This window comes from Nyctibius grandis, chromosome 4 (genome assembly GCF_013368605.1).
Source record: "Nyctibius grandis isolate bNycGra1 chromosome 4, bNycGra1.pri, whole genome shotgun sequence".
NCBI classification, from domain to species: Eukaryota; Metazoa; Chordata; class Aves; order Nyctibiiformes; family Nyctibiidae; genus Nyctibius; species Nyctibius grandis.
The window spans coordinates 9,958,491-9,981,325 of record NC_090661.1 but is presented as its reverse complement, the minus strand read 5'-3'; the positions used below and the strand labels follow the sequence as shown (position 1 = coordinate 9,981,325).

The 22,835-nt window shown below is 37.7% G+C and overlaps 2 protein-coding genes across 11 annotated transcripts in view; one reads left to right on the top strand and one right to left on the bottom strand.

Moving 5' to 3' along the window:
* CYB5R2 (cytochrome b5 reductase 2) overlaps positions 1-22,080 on the top strand; it is a 42,168-nt gene extending 20,088 nt beyond the window's left edge. For 2 of the 5 annotated variants that reach the window (XM_068399908.1, XM_068399909.1), the window contains one exon: positions 3,589-4,286. The gene's annotated coding sequence lies outside the window, so the exon portion shown is untranslated. The other 3 variants (XR_011048106.1, XR_011048105.1, XR_011048104.1) reach the window with 3 other exon arrangements.
* PPFIBP2 (PPFIA binding protein 2) overlaps positions 1-22,835 on the bottom strand; it is a 109,225-nt gene that overhangs the window by 6,670 nt on the left and 79,720 nt on the right. For 5 of the 6 annotated variants that reach the window (XR_011048103.1, XM_068399902.1, XM_068399905.1 and 2 more), the window contains 16 exons: positions 20,958-21,066; positions 17,415-17,476; positions 14,771-14,846; positions 12,771-12,830; positions 11,103-11,200; positions 10,845-10,909; positions 10,520-10,588; positions 10,031-10,091; positions 6,008-6,149; positions 4,302-4,334; positions 3,580-3,718; positions 2,800-2,928; positions 2,064-2,214; positions 1,775-1,886; positions 1,177-1,265; positions 84-206 (listed from right to left, as the gene is read on the bottom strand). Coding sequence is in view for 5 of the 6 variants with exons in the window: in XM_068399902.1 (XP_068256003.1) it covers positions 84-206; positions 1,177-1,265; positions 1,775-1,886; positions 2,064-2,214; positions 2,800-2,928; positions 3,580-3,718; positions 4,302-4,334; positions 6,008-6,149; positions 10,031-10,091; positions 10,520-10,588; positions 10,845-10,909; positions 11,103-11,200; positions 12,771-12,830; positions 14,771-14,846; positions 17,415-17,476; positions 20,958-21,066 (1,518 nt within the window). In the remaining variant the exon portion in view is untranslated. The remainder of the gene's footprint in view (positions 1-83; positions 207-1,176; positions 1,266-1,774; positions 1,887-2,063; positions 2,215-2,799; positions 2,929-3,579; positions 3,719-4,301; positions 4,335-6,007; positions 6,150-10,030; positions 10,092-10,519; positions 10,589-10,844; positions 10,910-11,102; positions 11,201-12,770; positions 12,831-14,770; positions 14,847-17,414; positions 17,477-20,957; positions 21,067-22,835) is intronic. The other variant, XM_068399904.1, reaches the window with a different exon arrangement.

Here is a 22,835-nt window from a genome sequence, read left to right as displayed (position 1 = left end):
TACACTGCTAACTTTCCATCCCCTTTGGCTGGATTCAGGTCATTACTGCTTGTTTAAATTAATTTACTTAAACATTCTTTTACCTCCTCAGCTGGTCTCCTGCGTAGACAGTTGGGGTTAAAACTGTTGACATGCAGCACATGAATGGCACATTTAATACTCAGATGATGCAGCTGACTGGTGACTTTCAGAAAGAGAAGGTCATTCTGTAAAGAAGAGAACCTTTGAAGTGGCACAGAATACATACCAAAACAGGTACTTTCTCTAAGGAGAAAGATTTTAAGCTTACTATGTAGTTTTATATAAACCACAGTAACTCATGGTTTAGGTAAAATAAAAGTTTATATTTTAGAGATGGTTTTTTTAGGGTGGGGGTTTGGGGGGTTTGTTGTTGGTTTTGTTTGTTGTTTGTTGTGTTTTGTTTTGTTTTGTTTTTAAAACATTGCACCATAGCAAGATCTGGCTAAAAAATGAAGGAGAGCATGGAGCCTATTAAGTAAAATCCTGGCTCATGGATAGTTTTAAAAAAATCTCTGGACTGTTTCTGATCCGGCTAAGATTGTGTGGTGGGCAGGATCACTGCAGCTAGCAACACACACCGAACCATGGAACAGTAGGGACTGTGCTCCTATAACAAAGGCTCCTTAAGCAGCATAGACAAGGCTGTACTTTTGATAACAGCTAAATGAGGCATTTTTTTTTTTCATAGCAGTTAACAAAATAAATGCTTAATTATCCAAACCTGGGCAGGGAAACTGTAAGAAAACACAGTGGCTACGTGTAGTGTGTGGTTTGCTGCTAATGTGGTCAGAGCTGTACAAATTACTGGACTTGATGCTTATCTTTAGTTTACTGAATATTGTTGCTAACTTGGTGTGGAGGACACCACACTCCAGAAGCTGCATGCAAAATCGGTCATTTACCTTTAATCATAGTGTGCTATATGATCTTGAAAGAAAGACTTTGCAGAAGTTAGCTATAACATATGCTATTACTTATTTCATGTACCTTAGGAATAGTAACCATGCACTAGACAACACAAATGAGTTACTACTGGCACTATTTCCATCTTGCAAAAAATTCTTTAACTGCTCACATTCAAAGGAAAATTATAAAATTCTTTGCTCGTTCTGAAGTTAAATTTGGTTAAACTGAGGAAAAAGGATTTTAGCTTACCACAGTTAAGTACTGCAACATTCTCCCATCAACTCTGGATTCATGAAACTGGTCTTTGTACTGAGGTAAACCAATATCATCAAGCCATCCTGCACATACAAGAACAGTGGTGTACCCAAATCCAGATCTGTGAGAATGAAGCCCTTCTCCCCTCTTGTCTCGGCTGGCTGCTTCTGAGGCATTCAGGCAGCTCCTTCTACCTATTCACCTTTCCAAATGACAGCCTCTTACCAGAAGCCTAAAAGCAATTCCCACCAAACAGCTTTTTCCATAACACCCCTGTGATATTTTCCATACAGTGTGTGACTGAGCACATGCCTTCTGCAGCATAATGTAGCTCTTGCTAGATTGAGCCCCCCCCTCCTTTACTTCCCTACAATCTGAATGACAGAGTTCCCCTTGGAAGATCATACTGTAGAGCTGTAATTTGGATGTTAAGAACAACACAAAAATCCTCATTCTATGGAAAATTTTACTATACTGAAAGAGTCCTCTTAAAAATATGTTTGGTAACTGCTTAAACATGTATCAGGCAGTCTATCCACAGGGGTGGGGGAAACACCTTTCAAAACAATTCCATGACAGTTCAAACACTTACGTGTCACCCAGATATGATCGAGTTGTGCAGACTTCTCGTCTTGTTTTGTATTTATTGATTTAATGGCCAAAACTAATTTCTTCCTGTGCAGTGGATGCTTTATTCCCATTTCCTGCAACAATAATCGTTAACAAATAGTATGCCTTGCCCCTGGCTCTTTTCCTCTCCTTAGGTATCTACAAAAATGGACACTACATATTTCAGAAGGGTAGACCTGCCAGTTGTTTGAAGGGGCCTGGTTATACAGAATCAACATGTACGCTTGAGAGAAGCATTTACAGGTTATTACCTTTTCCATGTCCTGAGGCGTTGCAGTTAACAGGGTATGGCCTGAAGTCACCCACTGCCGTGCAAAAATGACGTACTGACCGAGACCAAAGTCCTCAAGCCAGTTACAAACTCTTTCAGTGCTCCACTGAGCAAACGGAGCGTTGTAGTCACTGAAAAGTACAAGAAATGTTTGAAAAAATCTTAAAGGAAAGAATTACGGTTATTATCAGAAAGCTCAGCGTGTGCCAGAGGCAGTACTAGAGCGTTCATGTTAGTGTGCTTTGTTTTGTGCAGTAATGAAAGCCAACAGCCATTCTCGCAGTATATGCTGTGGTCCTGGTGTGCTGTTAATTTGGCTGCACACCCTCAACTTGTGAACAGTTGTGGGGGGCAGGGGGGTGAATAAGAATTTCCCATTTTCTATTTGAAAAGAGGAAAAAGGGAACTGCTGAATCCTCATCACTTTGCAGATATTCCCATGGGAGATGATAATAAGTTTTCTTGTTCTTTAACAAGGTGACATTTTTGACACTCCACCAAACAGCTAGTGCTGCAACCTGCAGTTGAAGGAGTACAGACAGGGGAGCTACTCAGGACACATTTTCTATTTCAGAAATTCTTTCCAATTGTTGTGGAATTCCATGTGTAATGAAATATGTTGGGAAAAATGTATTTTACAAGAGGAGGGGTTTGCTGTTGAGCACATTTAACACCACCACATAATATGCTGTGCAAGGTAAAGAAGGAACCATTACCTTTTCTGGCCTTTGGTTTCCTTTGATCTGGATAACCGAGGTCCAGCTGTTGCACGGAGACCACCTCTGCGAAACTCTGTCAAACCCAGATCGTCTGCAGGGAAGTTACCTGACTGAGTTCTTCTTATTCTTTCAAGACAAAAGGGCCAAGATAGTACTATTAGCTTGCAACAGAGAACATTTGTTTCGTATGGGAACTATAATGACAACTAGAAGCTGTATTAATCTTCCTGTAAACCACAACCATCTAATTCAAGTGGCAGCTGAAGAAGTTCCAGGCAAACAGTGTCTAGACCTAACTCTGAGGAAAGAAAAAAGCTCTGCAGAGCAGGCGTAGCCCTTCAACCCAAGTAATAATCCACACCGGAGGCCAGACTCTTAAATCTCTGCTGTACTGAAGCATAAAGCAAACGATAAAACTCAGTCCTGCTCCTTTTTGTTCTGTTTTCTCTCATTTTTTACCTGGTGGCTTCTGTAATGAACAATTTGCTATCATTTAAAATTTTCATAGCTAATAAAACTGGTGGCATTCTAAATTATGAGCATTATAATAAGACAGCAGAGTGTATTATTTCTTAGAAGTGACGCTGTGAACACTACCATCCATTCTTCTACTCCCGTGTATCGATACAGACACACCCATATGATCACAGAGCTGCTTTCTCTCCTTTTCCTGAATTTGACTTTATTCTTGCTGTAGATGTTGTAGCTTTTGCTGAAAACTGGATTCATTCGCAGCCAAAATGCTTTGACAGGGAACTAAAAAAAAAATGACCTTACTTTCCCCAGATTTTCTTGATCCCTTTTGGACTCTTTCTGTTCTCTGGAGACAATGGAGATTGTGGACCTGAATCCGTTCCCGAAGAAAGAGGTGAAAGATCATCTGAGACTACTGTGCCATCCCCACTCTCTGTTTCTCCTGCATCAAGAACAAGCAATATAGTCACATTTTATACTAATTATTAACGAGGATGTTATTGGGAAGACTAATGTTTAAATGCAGAACATAATAAAAAGGTAAAGATATCTATAAAATTCTTCTTGTATTAAAAAAAACACGCTCAGAAGGTGAAAAAAATAGTAGCTGTACATTTGATACAAAAAAAAAAATAATAAAACATTGGGTAAAATAGTATTGTTACTTCAGTCAGTTGTATTTAAATACATTATCTTAACTAAAGGTCTTCAGACTGAAGCAGACTCTTCAGACTCTTGCATTGCCTATTCTTAATACCATAACACCTCTGTCAAAATCAGTGCGAATTCTTCTGTTGACTTGTGAAAACATAATGAAACCGGGCATAAATATCTTAAAGAAATCCCCTCTGAAAGCCATACAGCAAAAGCTGTTCCTTCATTTCAGTAGAGCCCTTAAGGAATTCAATCTGGATGGCCCACTTGGTATTAGTAGTTCATAGAGAAGAGAAACAGAGGGAAAAAGGAAAAGAAAAAAGTAAGCAGCAAAATTTGTGTTAAAGTTGTGTCTTGTTTGGATACAGTACCTAGCACTGGTGCACTGACACTCCTGATGCGATCTTCAGTCATCCCAAGAAGCAGAAAGCCAGATGAAGAAGCAAAGGAGATACAAAACACCAGCAAAATAAAGTTACAGAAGAGCAAAGTAGTAAGCTAAGCATTAAAAGCAGAAACAAAAAGAAAAGCAGCAGTTATGTTTGACATGAAAGTGAATATGCATTGGTGTGCACAAGCCCCAAGAATTCTGTACAAGTCATCTAAAATAAATAGATAAGGATGAGCATTTATCTGGGTTGGGGTTTTTTTTTTGAACTATTCTTAGACAATTTTAACACATTAAGCATATACTACAGAGCTCCATAAAGCCCGCAGAACATCTGAAATGAAGCGATGTCTAAGATTACATCAAATTCTGCTGAAATATATAATTGGAGGTGTAATGAGTTTATTGCACATGCAAGAAACAAACCAACCTGCATGAAAAATTCTGTTAATTCAGTGTATTTAAGGAGTCATTGCATGTTTCTAGAAAAATAACATTTTCCTTTACAAGATCACCCATCCTTGGATAATCCTGCAGTTAAAGACATAATAGCAGGGCTGGTGCATTGCCTACAATGTTGCAATTGCAGAAAAACTCTTTTAAAAAAAAAACCTGAACAACCCACAACCTACTGAAATCTTGAAACTACAGCACCCTACCAGCTTTTAGGACAATAAGGCCTTCAAACCAAGAAAACCCAAAAAAACCTCAACAACAAAAAAAAACCAAACAACTAAACAACAACCACCTCACTACAACTTTTAAAGCGTAGGAGCACTTCAAAATCACAAGGGATACTCTTGTGCCTGAGCTCCCAAGCTCTTCAGTCCTTGGCAAATACCTGCTTCTGTGCCTCACTGTTAATATTTTCTGTCAATAAATCTATGCTTAAGATGTCACCAAAAAGAAATTAATAGAGGCTTCCACACATGGCTGTGGTTATGGAATAATGACATACTTGTATTTTCCAAATCCACTGATCTTTTCCTGCACCTAGGAAGTTAATTTTTTCACTCATGGGTCCCCACAAGCCACAGCAACCCATAGTGCTGATACTAGGATTTTTGCCTGAAATGCACAAGTTAGTGCTAGTTATATTGTAAAGTTTCACACACTAAAATGCAGAGGGATGGCAAGGGATGGGTTGGTTTGTTTTAATACACCAATCTAGTGTACATTTTTAAAAAGTATTGATGATGTACTTGGCTGTCCATTTTTGTTTGCTTGCTTGTTTTTTAAAGAAACAGATCAGCAAGCTCAGGGGAGCACTGGAAGCGTATCTGGAAAAAACATTGCTTATTCATATTGTCAATATGTCTGCATCTCTTAAAAGTTCCAATTTTTAGTTACAGATTTGTTGACTTTCAGAATACTCTCCCCACAATCAGCATCTCCCCACAAACAGCATCTCTTCATTACTTACACTGTCAATGATGTCAGCAAATTACATCATCAAGTGCAACAGAAAAGAACGCTCTAACTTAAAACCTTTACTCTCCAGTGAGCTAATGTGGAATATTTTTGGTATGCTGTTAAAAAAAGAAGTAGAACTTTCCCTAACTGAATGGTGTGAATGTCGCAGTCCGTTGTTCTGGCACAGCAGATTACACACCGTGTATGTCCCAACCTCTCCAACAGTTTGCTTTTTTCCCTTCTACGTAACCCTCACAGGGAGGTGTGGATACATACTGAGGCTCGGGATGCTGCTGTCCTCGTCGTTCATGCCACAGCCATCTGGTGAATTATATGTTCCCTGCTCTCCATTCTGTAAGGGTCGAGGCAGCTTGCCTGGCAAGGTTTGATACTTGCTGCCTTTCACAACTGGCTTACTCTGTTTTTTTTTAAAGAGAGGAAAAATAAAATACATAAATAATCAAATCACTGGTAGTATTTGCAATCCAGTACACAACATTTTATAAGTTGAGAAAAAGTATTTGAAGGTCACGGTTCAAAATGACACCACCCCCTCCACATTCCTGCTTACAGATAATTCAATTTAAATCCAACAGTCAGCTCACAAAGTTTTCTCGCTAAGACACAGCCTTCTCTTCCCTCATATGCCCCTTCCACTTCAGCCAGACTGTATATTTCATTAAAGTATAATGTATGCTGAATATTACCTGGTTTTGTCATAAGAATTTTTCTAGCTGTCTCCCTTTCCTCCAGGACCCTGGCACTATATAATAATTTGGTCCTTCCAAGGTCAACTTTGATAGTGCCAGAAATGCATTTAGTTACTTCTCAGCCCATTCTTTGCTCTGTCAGTTTTTTCCCCTGTATTTCACCAGGCTGTCTATGTTTCTGCCTTGCAGTTGTATCTCGTGGGAATTTAAGCCAAAAGTATTTGTATAACTCAAAGTTCATCAAACATATTTGCCCACCGCCATTAATAACAGTAAAAGAATCAACGATAAAGTTAGGCTACAGAAATTTCACTTTTGTAAGAATTAAGATCTCTTTGTATAGATAACATTTAAAAAATGAGGTTTTAAAAAAATAATTATAGCTAAGTATACAGTTGCCAAATACATAGCTAAATATATAACTGCCAATTCTATTATAGAACCTAAGCACAGGGTATATGCTTTTGATATGCTGGGGAAAAAAAAATGCCTAGACTGAGCTGTATTTTAGGGCTAGTCTGAATGGCTGCTGACTACAGTTTTTGTCCACGTCAGGCTAAAACAGAGTCTAATGGATGCTTGCTTGCAGCTATGGCACACGTACACAGTGTCACTAGCATCAGTGAGATTACGGATGCTGGGAGGACTGTCCTGCAGCAACAGAGCTCACAAGAGGTGGTCCTCAAAGTCTCAGTATATTGTACTGAAATGGTATGTAGCGTTTGCTAAAAATAAGAGTATCTCTTAATTTTCCTTGCATTAAATTTTTCAGTGATCAACTATTTGGGGATCTTGCTCCTTGTGCAAGGGTAAATTAGAACTTGCATTTAAATCTGATAGTTTTGAGCCTATGGGTTTCACAAAGGTACTTGTCTACAGTTTTGGAAACTGACTGTTGAGCCTTCTTCAATACTGAATCCAAAGGAAAAGATGAAGGAGCCGTCACTGGACAAAAATGTATGTCCCACAACCGTCAGAACTATAGGAATGTAGAGGCTTTTCCAGACAAGCAATGAACCTGCAGCTCAATTTCACGTTAGTGGGAGTGGTGTACATTCAATGTGTGTTTTTGAGTAAGCTCATATTGGTAAAGGTTTCAGTATCAGAAAGGAGATTACATAGGAAAACTTTGGACTGAAAATACACAAAGTATATTTAGTATACAGAAACATATAGTATGCTCCTATTTATTAACCCCGTTTCAACAAAATTGTTTCAAAACATTTATAACACATTGTCTGTGACAGGATGATACATGAAGTATTTCATGAGATAACTACTGGTTTATCTATTCTTATTTCAAGGCCTAAAGGGATCTTTGTGATACTATAACTGCAAGTCCGTATTCCTTAATTCCTCAACCCCTGCTCCTGTTTTGGCAACTGCAGGAGTACATCCTGACTTGTACCAAAAATTGCACAAGTAGAGAAATTACATTAGCACTGTATTTGCTGAAATTGACTGACGTCAGCTTCTAACCTCACATAAAAGCTTTTAGATAAAAAAAACAATTTCCCTCTCAAATCCTTACCCCTGGTCTCAAAGTTTGTCAGTACTTGAACTATGCAAGTATTTTAAAAAGAAAATGAATATAAAATCAAAACACAGCCAGACTATCACAGCACATCACAACAGATAAATGTTAAGAGAGTTTACAGTTAATATACCTCTTGTTCTACAACAGGCTGTACTGGTTTTCCGTCTACACACTATGGAGTTGCAGGGAGAGTAATTTCAAAGTTTTATGAAAAAAAGCAACAGACAAATGTTAGTATTAACATACAGACACAGAACATCAATTGTAGTCTTATTACTATAGTGATGCTACTTAATGCATTGACAATATATTACAAGGTCTGTTGTCTCTTCATTTTATTTCAATAAAATAATTAATACTAAGTGTGTTTGTTGAAACCACTCTACAAAATTCAGGCCCTGTTTAGGTTCTGTTGTGATCAAAGGAATTTTTCTACTTTTAGGCTTCTGGGTGGTCCCTGTAGACTTACTTTAAGCTGGGAACATATTAGTTCTTTAAACAGTTAAAATAATATGAAAATGACTGCCATAACAAGAGAACATACACAATACTGTATGTATCCAGCTGAAACCATAAAAAGCAGCTGTGATAGAAATTAAGTGATAAAAATATCAGCATGGCTAGGTCAGAGATAACAATGTGTTTTATTATTGCTGGACGTAATTGGAATTTGAGTTTTGTGCAAAGTAGAAGAGCTCCAGTGAACAGTGCCGCTAGCACAGGTTCTCTTGGACTTAGTGCAAGCAGCAGAGTCTTGTCATGCTAAGTCAGCAAAACAAGGTGTCTTGGCCTTAGTTTTAGTTGTAACTAATTCACATTTAGCCACTCACTCATATGCGTAGGGAGGGTCTCACTTATTTCACTAGGAAGCCTCACACATAGATTAGGGCATACAATTTAAATGCCTTGCTGAACGTGGGGCTGGCTTGCTACAATTCTCTTATATCCTTGGGTGGTTGTGTGTTCCTCTATGGACTCCTATTTAACAGATGGAGCAGATTTACAGCCTAAATGTGTAGGTACAGCCTTATCACATCATATCACAGAGACAAATTAAGTTTTTGAATTTAAGATGAGAAAATAATTTAAAAGTTATGAAAAGAAAACAGACCTTCATAAATTCCACATGGAATAAAATGTTAGTTCTGAACTGATTTGTCACATGTACGACCACAATCAAATGAGTGCAACACAGATTTCAAACATTGTATTTGGTCACTGTCATCTTCAGAGATTTAAGAAAAATTTAAGAAAATCTGAAGAACTGGAACAATCATATTACTAGTATCCATTTTAAATGGCATTACTGTCTGTGGCTAATATAGTATTACGCCTGTTTTGAGTATAGAAAGTGTCCATAACAATCTCACAAAGCACAATTACAAGTGCAGAAAAATCTCAATGTACATAATGACAAAACAAGCCTCTGGAGCATAATGTAATGAGAATTTGTAAATCGGAAAGTCTTTATTCTGGAATGGAATTAAGCTTTTGAATTAATAACAGTGCTCCTGCTGTTTTAGCTAAGGCAGCATCACTACTGTCTTCAGGAATGCCATTTGTACCTGAAGTCTACGTCAGGGAGCGACACTCATTTACATGCAAACACTGAAAAAGGAATCCTATGTGGAAATACCCAGTCCCATTATTTAATTACTTTCAGGATTTGCTGCCTTAACATTTTTTAGTGATTTGGAAGTCAAAATTGTTTTAAAAACACGTACCTATCAACAAAATAACACTGCAGTTCAAGAAAATGACTCATTGACATGATTTTTTGTATTTCTCTTAAATGTTTTTCTTCTCTTTCAGCTGAAAAGCTGAATTTAAGGATGTGTACATATGGATGTGTCAACTAGTTTGTTTATTCTAAGCTTGGCAATGGGGTAAAAAAAGAACGTGAACTGTTTTATCATTAGGATTTTTTCCCCACAGACAATGTTAGTGGCAGTTAGGGTTACTGTGTACGAAACAAAAAGAATATTTATACTTGACCTTTATCTTTTAGTCGTGATATTAAACACCAGAAATTGTGATTACAAATAAACCAACCTTTTCCAGGGATTCACTCTGCAAGTCTTCTAAACTACTTGACTTTTTTTTCTGTGGAACCCTTAAAATAACGACAGGCAAACAAGCAACAGTTAATACAACACAGTATGTCTGCATATGCCACAGCTGTATCATATGACAGCTGTATGTATCACATAATGTCTGCATATAACAGATAATTCAGAATTAGGAGATTCATTTATTTTGTTATATTTTTAGCCTAAAACTCATAGTATCGGGAACTGCAAGAGATGAAGTCAGAAACAGCAACAAGACATCCTTTGATCAACAATGAAAGGCAATAAGGCACAATGTGCAATTTTAAACCTTATATTTATAGGTGACTTTTTAGAAGCACTTAACAAGCAAGAGTAGACAGTAATAACTCTCTGTGAACCCTGTGCAACATTAACGGATTTTAAAATAAGATTTTTAAAATGGAAAAAGGCAGAATTACAAAAAAATGTCTGGCTATATACTCATTCTTACCTATTTATGGCTTCCAAAGATTCTTCTTGTGGAGACGTTAAATTAGTTGAAGATACTGGAATGCTTCCACTTTAAATCAGAATAAAATATACTGTTTTAAGTACTACAATACATATACTTCTGATATATAAAAGTGCTAATTTATTCCTGTAATTCAAACCTTATACAACTACATATTGCAAACTCCTATGGCAAACACTGCTTTCGCAACTACCCAAAGGTTCTTGCAAAGCCAAGAACAGGCCAGACAAGATGCCAACAGTTAAACATCAAATAATACAGACTTAGGACAATCCACAGGAAAAACAAGAAACAAAGGTCTTGCCTGATTTCCATAGCTTTGTGTGGCACTGGAGAGAGCGTAGCTGGTGACAATTCTCCTGAAGAGGCCTATGTAAAATAGAAGAGTTTCAAGCCTGTAACTCTACTGCCTGATTCTGAATCTATAGTGCCCATACCAAGAGGCACAAAAATTCAGCAAGGGCAAACCCTCACCTACATTACCTTAGTTACTACAGAGAAAACAATACATATAAATCATATACACAGCAGAACTTGCTTCTAAAACATCTTTACTAAGTACCTCTGTTTTAAGTAATTCTCCTTGAGGATTACTCAAAAGATTCCACTTCCTTAAAGTTGTCTCGAGTTCCTCTTCACTGCCACCAGAGACAGAAGAGCCTGTGAGCATTAAAGATTAGAAGCAAAAAGGGAGAGAAACAGGCCCAAAAAATAACATTTAGGACCATATCAGACAGTCTAATACTTTAGTCTCTAAATTCCCCTTCAGTCTTCACCTGATGCATGTAGTTTACCAGCCTCTCTGCTCCCCACCCCTCCTTTGGGCTCTGACTTACAAGCAAGCTGATTTATAGCAGAGCAACAAATATACCACTTCTAGTTATATGCTGTGCTCTGCTGTGAGTAGCTGAGCTGCTTATGAGGCAGCTTCTGAACCACTCTAATTCACAGTTTGATGTTCTGAGGCAAGTTCAAGTTGGTACCATTTTCTTACCCACAGTGTATCGATTTATAGGCAGTATGTGGGTTTGACATCATCTGTATCGTAATACAGTGCCCCATGCTCAGTTCAAGGATGAACACGGTAAACACACTCAAGGTTTTTCTGGATATCCCAGATCTAAACAAATACTGAAATACTCCAAATACATTATTTAGTAGGATTTTTATTCCTAAAATGTCAAAGCTGCAATACTAAATCAGGGTCTGAATATTTAGTGCTCAGCAAACTTCTGGAGTATTTTGGGTAAGAATTTTTTTCTGGAGATCTCCTATGCATAGGGTTGCATACAGGACATGGAAGGGCTGCTATGCCATGATGAAGAAATTCAGACTGACCTTTAAGCACATTAATAATTCCTAATTTATGTGATAGAGGTGCAGCAGCTCAAGGCAGTTATGGAAAAAACACCAAATCTTATGGTTAAGCCTTGGCACTGTTAGAAGAGAGACCACTTGAAAACTCAGAGAGTCTTTTCTCAACATGAACTGTAGCTTGCCTTAAGCAGAAATAAGAAACGCTTACAATAGATTGTGTGTCTGTCAAATAATTATTTGTAGCAGTTATCAGAGACAGAAGATTTCAACCCATGAATTCTACCAAAAGTTTTTAAGCTGGGATTACACTTCAAAGGGAACCCTCAAAACACATCTCTAGAAATAAAAAAAATAAACAATCAGCGAGATATTTTGTGCCAACCTAAATGTGAGACTCCCACAAACACACATAAGGTAACAAGCTCATTTGGGCTGTGATAATAATATTGTAGCCATAACAGTATGCACCTCAGTGTGGACAATCTCAGTACACACTCTAGTTCTCACACAGGTTTTGGGTTTTATTATGCTGAGCACCACTGTTTTTTTATTTACACTGTACTGATGTCTCTACTAGCATACATTAACACCATCACACTCCCTGCAGCACCAGCTCAATAATCCAGAGCATCATGGCTTGCTCCTTGCTCATGTACACAAGTGTCCTCCAAAAACCATGTCCCACAGGGGATGGTGCACTCAAATATGTACAGCCTGGATGTGGCCAAGGAGAGTGGAACTGCAGGGGTTACTGTTGAGAGCACCTACTCTCAGGGTAACAGTGGTGTAGTAACTTGGCAGTTAACATGTCTCCAAAAGCTACAATCACGCCTTTGGATTTACTTTAACAACACTTTCAAGTGAGAGAACTTACTTTTTTATTCTTTAAATGAATGTTCAGAGAGAGATTTACCTGGCTCTTGTTCCCTGTTCTTCTGTGTTAAATACAAGTTTCCATTCTGCCGTACAAGACCTGAAAATATTGCATTTGTTAATGCGATGAAGTACGTTGAACAAAACTGTCCTTTCAGAAGGTCAAGTTTCCCCAGACTGAATTTAGTACTGAAAACTAAGGTGGCAGCTTAAAATGAGATTGTCCTAAAACCCACTCCACTTCCTGCAGCGTAACTGATAAATGGGACAAGGATTTTTTCCCCAGATTTTGAAGTTAAATATATTACATTGTGTGTACCAAAGCAACCATGGGTTTTCAGTTGTTCCCTCCAAACCAGAACTTGCCTGGTCAGCTGTCAGGATTTTTCTTAGTGGAAGGGAAGGGCAACAGAACTTACTATATTAATTGCAAAACTTTTTAGCAAAAAAGAAGAAAAGTCCTCCTAACTGTATGAAATGACCCCCTTTCAGAAAGGGTCATTAGACATTGGAACGGGCTGCCCAGGGAGGTGGTGGAGTCACCATCTCTGGATGTGTTTAAGAAAAGACTGAACATGGCACTTAGTGCCATGGTCTAGTTGACAGGGTGGTGTCAGGGCAACGGTTGGACTCAATGATCCTAGAGGTCTCTTCCAACCTGACTGATTCTGTGAAATTGCACCTGAGATCAGCTTCCCTTTTATGAATGCCATATAAAAAGCCATGATGTAGAAGGAAAACATTGTGTCACTGACACTAGCTGGCTGGCAGCTGTTCATTACTGCCATTCCTGAATTGAACTGTGGTGTAGGAAATTTGAATATAGGATGCATTTAATTAATTAATGTTCATCATCCACTAAGGTCTCCTGATACCATTTTACACTGTAAAAAACAGTTACTTATAACACAATGGTCACAGGAAACACCATACAAACTTAATACCTATCTGTATACTTTATTTATCTCCTACAGATGATTTAATTTAAATCAAACAATGTAATTTTAATTTTGAATAATAGATTCTTGAGAGGGATATAATCCAATTTAATAAAAATACTGTAAACTCATGCCTTTAGCTAATCTGAATGAACTTTCCTAATTGCCCCTGTGCTGACAAATTCTATGTCTGCGCAACTGTCCTGCTGTTTGTTCCCTCCTTTTCACCGTTTTTGCTGTAATTCCTTTTGGTCTGGCCTCTATAGCCCATGTACAGCTGAGGGGATGGCAGCCAGCAGCAGTAGAAAAGGAAGTATGAAGCTTTAGCCATGAAGGACATATGTCATAGGCCTGCACTGTGGAAGAGACTTCCAGGAGTCCCATCAGTGAGGGGGTATAGGACTGCATGAAGTAGCTAGTAACACCATGGCCCCAGCTGTCCATGCAGCCATCACTACATGCATGTAGGAGTTCTGCAACCAAAGCTCCATATATAGCAAGTGTTTTAAGGAGAGCAGTTGCTGACTTCAGATTGCCTTGGCACGTAAGGAGGTAAACCACAGTGCTTCAGACCCAACTGATGAGCAGTTCACACAGCTCTATAACCAGAGCAGTGATCTCATCAGTCGTCCTTCCTTATCAATCAGTATCCTTAACGACACCATCTAAGACAACATATAGCACCAAAATTAGGCTCCAAGGAGGGATTTACTATTAACTGATGTAGAACAAATTTTAGGTTATGACTTAGGAGTTGAGCATAAGATTCAGTCACAGAAGTCTTGCTGAATAGTGATGTTGTAACTACATCTCCAGACAGATTTGACCCTATTTTCTTGTACTGACTACAGCATAGGAAACAAAAATGAAATCTCCACAAACTACAGGCAATAACACACAAGCCTGCTCAAGACATACTGTGGTTCTCTCTGTGTCTGAGAGTGTATACTTGCTCTCATAGCAATCCAACATGATACAAATATATGCATAATGGAATATATATTACTATATGCATATATTTCGAAGGACAACAAATAGCAGTCGTAGTGCATGCAGTTTTTAAAAGACCGGATATCAGGAAATTATTCACAAGACATTTTACCATGAGCTGCAATCATTATCTCTTTGACTCTCCTGTACTGGCTTAGCAACAGTGTTAACTCCTCTATTCGACGGTCCTGTGAAAAGCATTAAATGAAACAGTATTTAAAATCCTACATTTTTAACCTGTAGAAACACTATTACACATTCATTTCTGTGAGTTTGGCCTGGTCTTTTTCCAGAAAGCAGGATCAGGTCCTACTCACATACCTTGTAAAGAACATTTCTTGGCTTTTGTTTGCCATCATACATAATATCTGCTGGACAGTGTGAAATTATGAATAGAAGGAAACCAGTGGAGTTTGACATTACTAGTAAATTAGTTATTTACAGAAGCATAATTTGGAAATCTGCTTTTGCTTCTAAGAGTCAAGGGAATATTCTGGAGTTGAACCTCAATTGCCTGAAGTGGGCAGTGTTTGTTTTTTGCTACCATCATACCTGTAATCGTAAAGTAAATCACATTTATGTTTTGTATAGTTTAACAACCTAGTTATGTTCTTTAATCCTCTCTTGTAGGATATGTTCTGCATTCCCACATCTACACTTACTCCAGTTTTGAACACACCTTTTTGAACTTAGGCAGTCAAACCTGTACAGAACCAAAGAAACGAGGCCTCATGAATGTCTGATGCATTATCCAGCTCCACTCTTTCTCCAATACCTAACGCTTTCCTATTATGTACAGAAAGCATCTTGATTCACGTACTCAGGGAGCGCACTTGCCTTTTGCACAGACACAACATAGCAATGGGTAGTAATCATTATGTAATTGGTTGGATCTGTCATTTCTCTTATCTCTATATGTGACACTGTGTCCCCGATGACAATAAATTCTTGCTATCGCTCACTAAGTGTGCAACCTTGCAATCTGACCCCAGTTCTAAACCACCATTCCTGTGCAATAATCTTGCCCAATGCTGTGACTACAGAGCACTGAACACAAACCCAAGCAAGTAATAAAGAACTAGTTTTCACAAGCAGGTGTCAGGAAAGCCACAGAAGCACAGAAGTGGGCACTGGAAGAAAAAAAAACACCTTCCAGAGAAGGTGGCAAGTATTTAAGTGATTAGCTGATACTGAGCTGCTGCACTGCTGTAGCTACGTCAGTGTCAGAGATATTTCAATTAAAATCTGCTCCAGTACACGTGTGCTACATTACAGTCACAGCAGAGATCAACTGAGTTGTAGGAATAACTGCACAGAAACCAGACCTTTACCACATTACAGAATGGTCGATGATGCTGATCCTCCCTTCACGCCTCAGCAAGTATACGCAAGACAAAAGAGGCCTAAAATAGATGCCCAGTTATCCCAACTATGGATAGAAGCAACAGGTTCTTCTTCATAGCAAAGAACTGAGACTAACATACCCATTTTTTTAAAAAAAAGAAATATGTGCACCACTTAACTAGCAACTTAGTTGAGCACGTTCTGTCCTAAATGACACAAGGAATATTTAGTTATCACAAAAGCTAATTAGAGCTGTTTTCCCTCAGGAATAATATTTTATTTTACAGTATTATTGAAGGTAACAGCTCTACATTAAACATATAAGAAACTGTGGGTCACCCATCAGCCCACTAGTTTAAAGACTACAGTTTCCAAGGAAATAACTCTCCTTTCCTTGTGAGTATATCCAGATATTAGGACATTAAGCAACAATATTTTGTGTTCCCTTCAACTGCAAAAATCTTATGCAGACTTGGAATAACTTTAGCAAGAGATATGCCATGCCTTTTATTGTGCAGATGTAAATTTTGGCTTTTTGAGTTTTTAAGACGTAAAGGTTGTTATGAGTCACATCAATGTTCTCCAGAATTGACACTGTCCTGCCCAGATTCCCCTCGTACTAAAGGAACTTTTTAGGGATGTATATTATTGTCTATTTGATGATACACGAATGTGTCACCATAAAGGAAAGTCCTGTGGCCTGGTTTACTATCCTAAAACAAGAATTACAATTTCCTCAAGAATTAATCCCACTCAGTCCCCCACCCCCCCCCTCCAAAAATAAGGAACAATTTATGTAGTAAGTCAGTGGCATCTGAAGGTAGAGATTCAACATCCTCCAAGACTGAGCCCTAAACCCTGCACTTGAATTGTCCAATTGACAGGCAAACAGCATGCAGGCGGTAAGAGACGAAAATCATATTTACCATTTAAATGGGTTTAATTTCACTCCTCCTCTCCTTTAGTACTCTTTTTCTTACCCTTGTCTCTTTAAATTCTGGTCCTTTTCTCCCAAAATCTGAGTCTGATTTAAAGGCCACTTTGACTTCCTTTTAATATCATAATCTAAACTGGGGATATCAATGCACTTCAGATTAGGTTGGAAGATGAAGAGCTGCCACAGATGACCAAACCGTAGTGATCTTTTCAACAGCAGAAAACAGGAGATTCTGCTCATTACAGTCTTGGCTTTCTACTCCCCTCTGGAATCTCATGAGCCTCCCAAGCTCTGCAGCCAGGTTAGCAAGGTCAGCCACACTTTCTATTAAAAATCACCTTCTGTCACAATCTCATGGGATAATCCAAAAATCAGGGCAATACCACGCTTACAGAAAGCAGGTTCTTCAGATCATTACAGAGATTCAAAAGCATAATTTCATTCTTATTATGTAGAACAAGGATTATTTTCTCACCTTTTCTTCATTTGCAGCCAATAACGATTCCATTCCTATCTTCAACCGTTGAACTTCTTGATCTAGAAATGTTTTTAAAATATTATAAGGAAAATACACTTGCTATATTTAGTGTAAACAATGTATATTTTGTGATACTCTCCCTATGTTCTTATGAGTAACCAAAACCATGTCAGTGGCATGGCAAATGCACTGTTAAACTACATTTAACTTAGAGCTTTTCAAAAGCAGAACTATTAAAAGCCTCGTACAACGCAAACATGCTGATTTTGCTTATAGAAGGCTACATAATATTATTTTATACTCTAAAAGTCAAGTAGTAAAAAAAGGAAATACTGAAGCTTATTTTGCAAAAGATGAGAGTGCGTTTTCTGTTACACATTTAAGGAAATAATTTTCAGTATGATTGAAAATTCATTATATTCCATCTAGGAAAAATATTTGCCAGCTTATGAGAAGTAGTTCAAGGACATTCATGAAACTTGGAAATGAAAAATAACAAAAACTAGTTTGATATGAGGAAAATTTGTAAATTTGTTTTTTTTTTTTCTTAAAACATTTCAGTATGAATAACCGAGTCAAAATCTACATCAAGAGCTAATACAGAATTTAGTGTTACAAGATGGAGGTTATTCAGGAATGTTATAGTCAAAAACAATTAAAATACACTCTTTGAAAATTTATGAAGTTGTTAATCACATCATCCTAACTTTGCTGAACCAAATCTTTCGGTTCTTCTCTATAGACTATTCCTAGCAAGTCCTCCAGTACCAACCTATACTAAATAAAGTCTAGACAATGGAGACAGAACCTGAAATACTTTATCTGCTGTAGCTGCCACTCAAGGAATTCATGCTTTGCCATTAAACCAGACCCACTTGTTTCACAAAAGACTATGAAAACCAGATGTGGGGCAGGCATGAAGTGAGAGAGAAGAAAGAAAATACTGCTAAAGAGCATCTTTAAACAAAATGTTTTACAACTAAATGTTGAACATAAAATGTCATAGCTAGACTACTGGCAAACACTGTAATTAGTTTTTCTTCTAGTGATTCTGAAAAATACACACCTTGTAATGACTAAATTTTAAAACAGGCAAATGAACTTTGCAAGCACTACTCTTGCAAAAGAGAACAGTTAGTAACACAAGACATGCACAGACCCAGCCAAATCAAAAACTAAAGCCAGCAGCTAGTGGGCAAGCAATTGGAAGATTTTCAAAAAGCCATTAAAAAAATCACAGTCCTACTAATTTCTCTTTATAAATATGAGACTTCAAAAAGAACTGGTGTCAAGGTATTTTTAAGCACGTTAAAGCAAACTTTACTTACAGTGTTTATACCAACATCAAGTACGTAAACATTTTTATTGAGACTTCTTTTTTAATTTAGTGCACTGATTAAAAAAAAAAAGCCCAAATCCTTCCCCTCCAAAGAAGGAGGCTTTCAATTAAAACCATCTTTCCAGATATTGTATGGGTTCTACATATGTACAAATAAAGAGAGGTAAAGGTTAAAAGTTTTGGCTCTGTTAACCTTGACAATGTCCCTTTGAAGTCCAACTATCTGATTTGTGAGCCTCTGATTTTTTTTCTGAAGTGGAATCCTACCAAACAGGGCAAGTAGCTGTCTGCTTGCTGCAAGCAATGAAAGCAATGGTCTCATGTATATTACAATTAGACAGCCAAATCTAAACAAACATTGAATTATTCCTGCAGAATGCATTTGAGTTTTAATTTTTGTGAAAGGAACAGTGAGGTAAAGCCAAAAGTGAATTGCAAGGCTTACGTTTTTCTTTTAGCCTTCTCCTATAAACTTCCTCTACGATGGTAAATGGTGAGAGTCAAATAAAGTATGTGGAAAAAGCACATATTAGATAAATTTTGCAATTCAATTAGAATATGCATTCTAGCATACAAGTATAGTGACATTATTTTCCAACTTTGAGAAGACCACCTAAAAATATGACAAATCAGTAATATTTTTTTCAGAAGAATTATTACTGCTGCATACTGCTTCCATTCAAATATAGTCTAAGTGGTTCCTTAAAGGTAGCCTAAAGTATCTGTACAGAGTTTGATTTTTCTCCCTCTGGAATCAAGGACAGTTTCACCCATCTTCAGCATGAACAGGAACAGACACACTACTAGAAGCTGAAAGTTGATGAGCTCTTGATTTATTGCCATACCACTATCTTTCCCTTGAAATATCATACATTATTTGGGAATCTCATAGAAAATACAAAATTCTATTAGTAGAACAGTTCCTCTACAAAACACTGCTGTTAGACAAACTAATTTTCTAGTTAGACATGCAGTTCTCTACATGCACAGGCTCTGCAGCTGAGTGACATCAGCACCAAGTATATGTTAAGTCACTTATTTGGAATAAACAGCAGTCAAAATACAGTGTCTTCTAGAAAAGACACATCTACATTACTTTCTGTAAGGAGATTCTTGGTAAGGCCTGAGAATGAAGTAGCACAGCACCTGAAAGGTCACATCTCAACAAGGGCACTCTGGAAGCGTTAGTTAACACCCACAAAAGAAGTTAGTGCAGCTAAGCTGATGCACTGTGGTAAACTACACACAAATGAGTCACTGGAACAGGTTGCTCAGAAAAGTTGTGGCTGCCCCCTCCCTGGAGGTGTTCAAGGACAGGTCGGATGGGGTTTTGAGCAACCTGGTCTAGTGGAAAGGTGTCCCTGTCTGTGGCAGGGGGGTTGGAACTAGATGATCTTTATGGTCCCTTCCAACCCAAACCATTCTATGATTCTATGAAATATTCCTGTATGGATAAGTGTCGGTATTATAGAAGAAGGAGGTCACTAATACCATACTGCTCACAGCCCAGAAACCAACAGAAGCTCCAGGGAGTCAGTATTTCAGAGAACCGTGGCGTGACTGGTTGAGACTAAATGCTAAACAAACTGGTTTATTTCCCATTGACCTCTATTAACAGTGCAGATTTAAAACAGAAACCTGCAATATCATAGAATCATAGAACAGCCCAGGCTGGAAGGGACCTTGAAAGACCATCTGGTCCAACCTTTTATGGGAGAGGGAGCCTAAATGAGACACGGTCCTGAAGAAGGAAAGACACGAATCAATGACTGTGTTTTAGAATGCTTGGACATTTAAACATTATGCTTAGCTACTACTGTGACTAATTTTTTTTCTTAAAAAGTGGAAACTGTAAAGATTTTTCAAAGAAATTTTGAAGGTATAAACAAAAAAATATATTCCCACTGAACTACAATGACTCTCTCAAATTATAAATAAAATTCCAGTAGAAAAAGTTTCAGTGCCCTTAGGATACTTACTGCAATTTGTGCTGCCTCTAGACTGGGATAGAATTTCACACATTAAAGGCCTCTACTCCATCAGAAGACAAAATAAATTTGTACCGTTTTTCCTCCCAAAATAAATTCTGTAAGTCCATTCTTCTATCTCCTTATATTGCTTTGAAATACTGAGCCAAGCTGCTATGAAAGTGAAGTTAAAGTAGAGTTTTGGATTTTTAAGATTAATTCCTCTCCTCTTACCTCTTTCTGCCACTTCACTATGTGATGAGGTCCTAGATAGCTGACTTTGCAAGCGTTCTATTTCTGCATCTTTGAGAGCTAACTCCTCTTGAAGCTGAGCTATCTCAGCCTGAAAGAGAGTACAACAAATTCAGAACAACATTGTCACCAATTCTCTGTGATTCTTTCCCATGAACTAGGAGACTAAGCGTAACATTTGACTTTGATAGATGTCCTGTTCCCCATTCAGGACGCTTCATAAACACTATAACAATCGTACGTATTTCATGGTGTTACTATCCTATTCCTTTTACAAAAGCTCACTTCTTCCAACACAATTATCTCTCAGAGAAGAGAGACTTAGAGAAAGGTAAAATTTTCAAGGATTCACGTAGGTAAAGAAACTCTGGGAAGCTCTCAATGCTACAATACTGGTCATATAATAATGACTATTATAGGGCAACTCCTGAGTTTTGCTAAAAGATAACAAAGCATTTTTTAAGAGAGACTGTTTTTTTATCCTTGTTACTACTTATTAATATAACTGAGAATCTATTAATGCTGAGGCCTCTTCTCAGCAGCATAACAAAACTGTTCTTCCTCACATCAGGTACTACAGCAAATAGGCTAGAAGCAAAGCATGGCTTGGAAAATAACCACATATATGCAACGAAATACCAGTGGTTCATTTACACTTACTGCAATTTGTGCTGCTGCTAGACTGGGATAGAATATCAAACATTGAAGGCCTCGGCAATACAGAGGGAAAAACATTCTGTGATTGTTCAGTCTGAAATACAGTGACTCTCATCTCTTTTTCCTATTTATGAGAAAAACTGTCAACAGCGTACTTTACTAAGTCAGTAGCTTCATTAAGATTTTCTTCAGCGTCCTTAAAGCCTTTATATATCAATATTCTGCATTTTCCCCAGCAAAGGCATACCAAACCTCCTTGCAGTTAAAGAAAAACAAAAGAAAAAAGGAAACATAAAAAATCACTAATGTGACCAGTTTCTCAAAATACTAAAATAAAGCAGGAAAAAAATGCAAAACACCAAACAACATTATCCAAACAGGGAAAAACACAGACTAATTTACTCTAATACACAAATTTATTTTCACCAGGAAGCAAGCGGCTGGATGGCAGCAAAAGATCACCACTCTGCCTGCAATTCCATATGGAATAGAAGAATCTGCCTTGTTGCATCTCTGAAGGGCTCCTACACTTCCCAGTGACTAATGTGCTTTTTATATCAAGCCATGGAAGTATTCCAATTTCTCATCTAAGACGACAGAGCAACAGGAAGACAAAAGCTGCAGACCTCTTAATACCAGATTTGGATTTGCCTCCTCTGGTCTATTTGATCTCATAGCTCTTTTAAATGCCCTCTTTTCTTTTAATGTTTCGTTCCTGTCATCTTCCTCTCTCTTTCCCTGTACTTTTCTTCCTTTCTGATGCTGTATATTCTCTTACTCAATGGGTTTTACGAAGATTCTTTCTTATTTTCATTCTGCTCCTACACTTTCCATAATCTTTATCTGTTTTGGCAGCTGGCTGCACACTGCTTGAGAAAATATTTTCCCAAAGACTTTTCATTTCCACCACGTCAGAGAAAACATTTTCATGGACACAAAAGCTATTATCTTAACAGGAAAAAAGACACGATAGCAACATTTCAATATTCATCTAAGAATCCTCAAAAGAAAGAAATGCTAATACAAATAATAGCTATCTGTCATTTCTGGATCAAGCTATCAAGTATTAAAAAGAAAACTCAGTAATAATTTGAAATGTTTTTCCAAGATCCAACCACAACTCAAAAAAGTCAGTCATTAGTATGAACAGGGATTACAGTACTACACAAATGAAAGGAGATGCGACTATAGCACAAAAGTGTA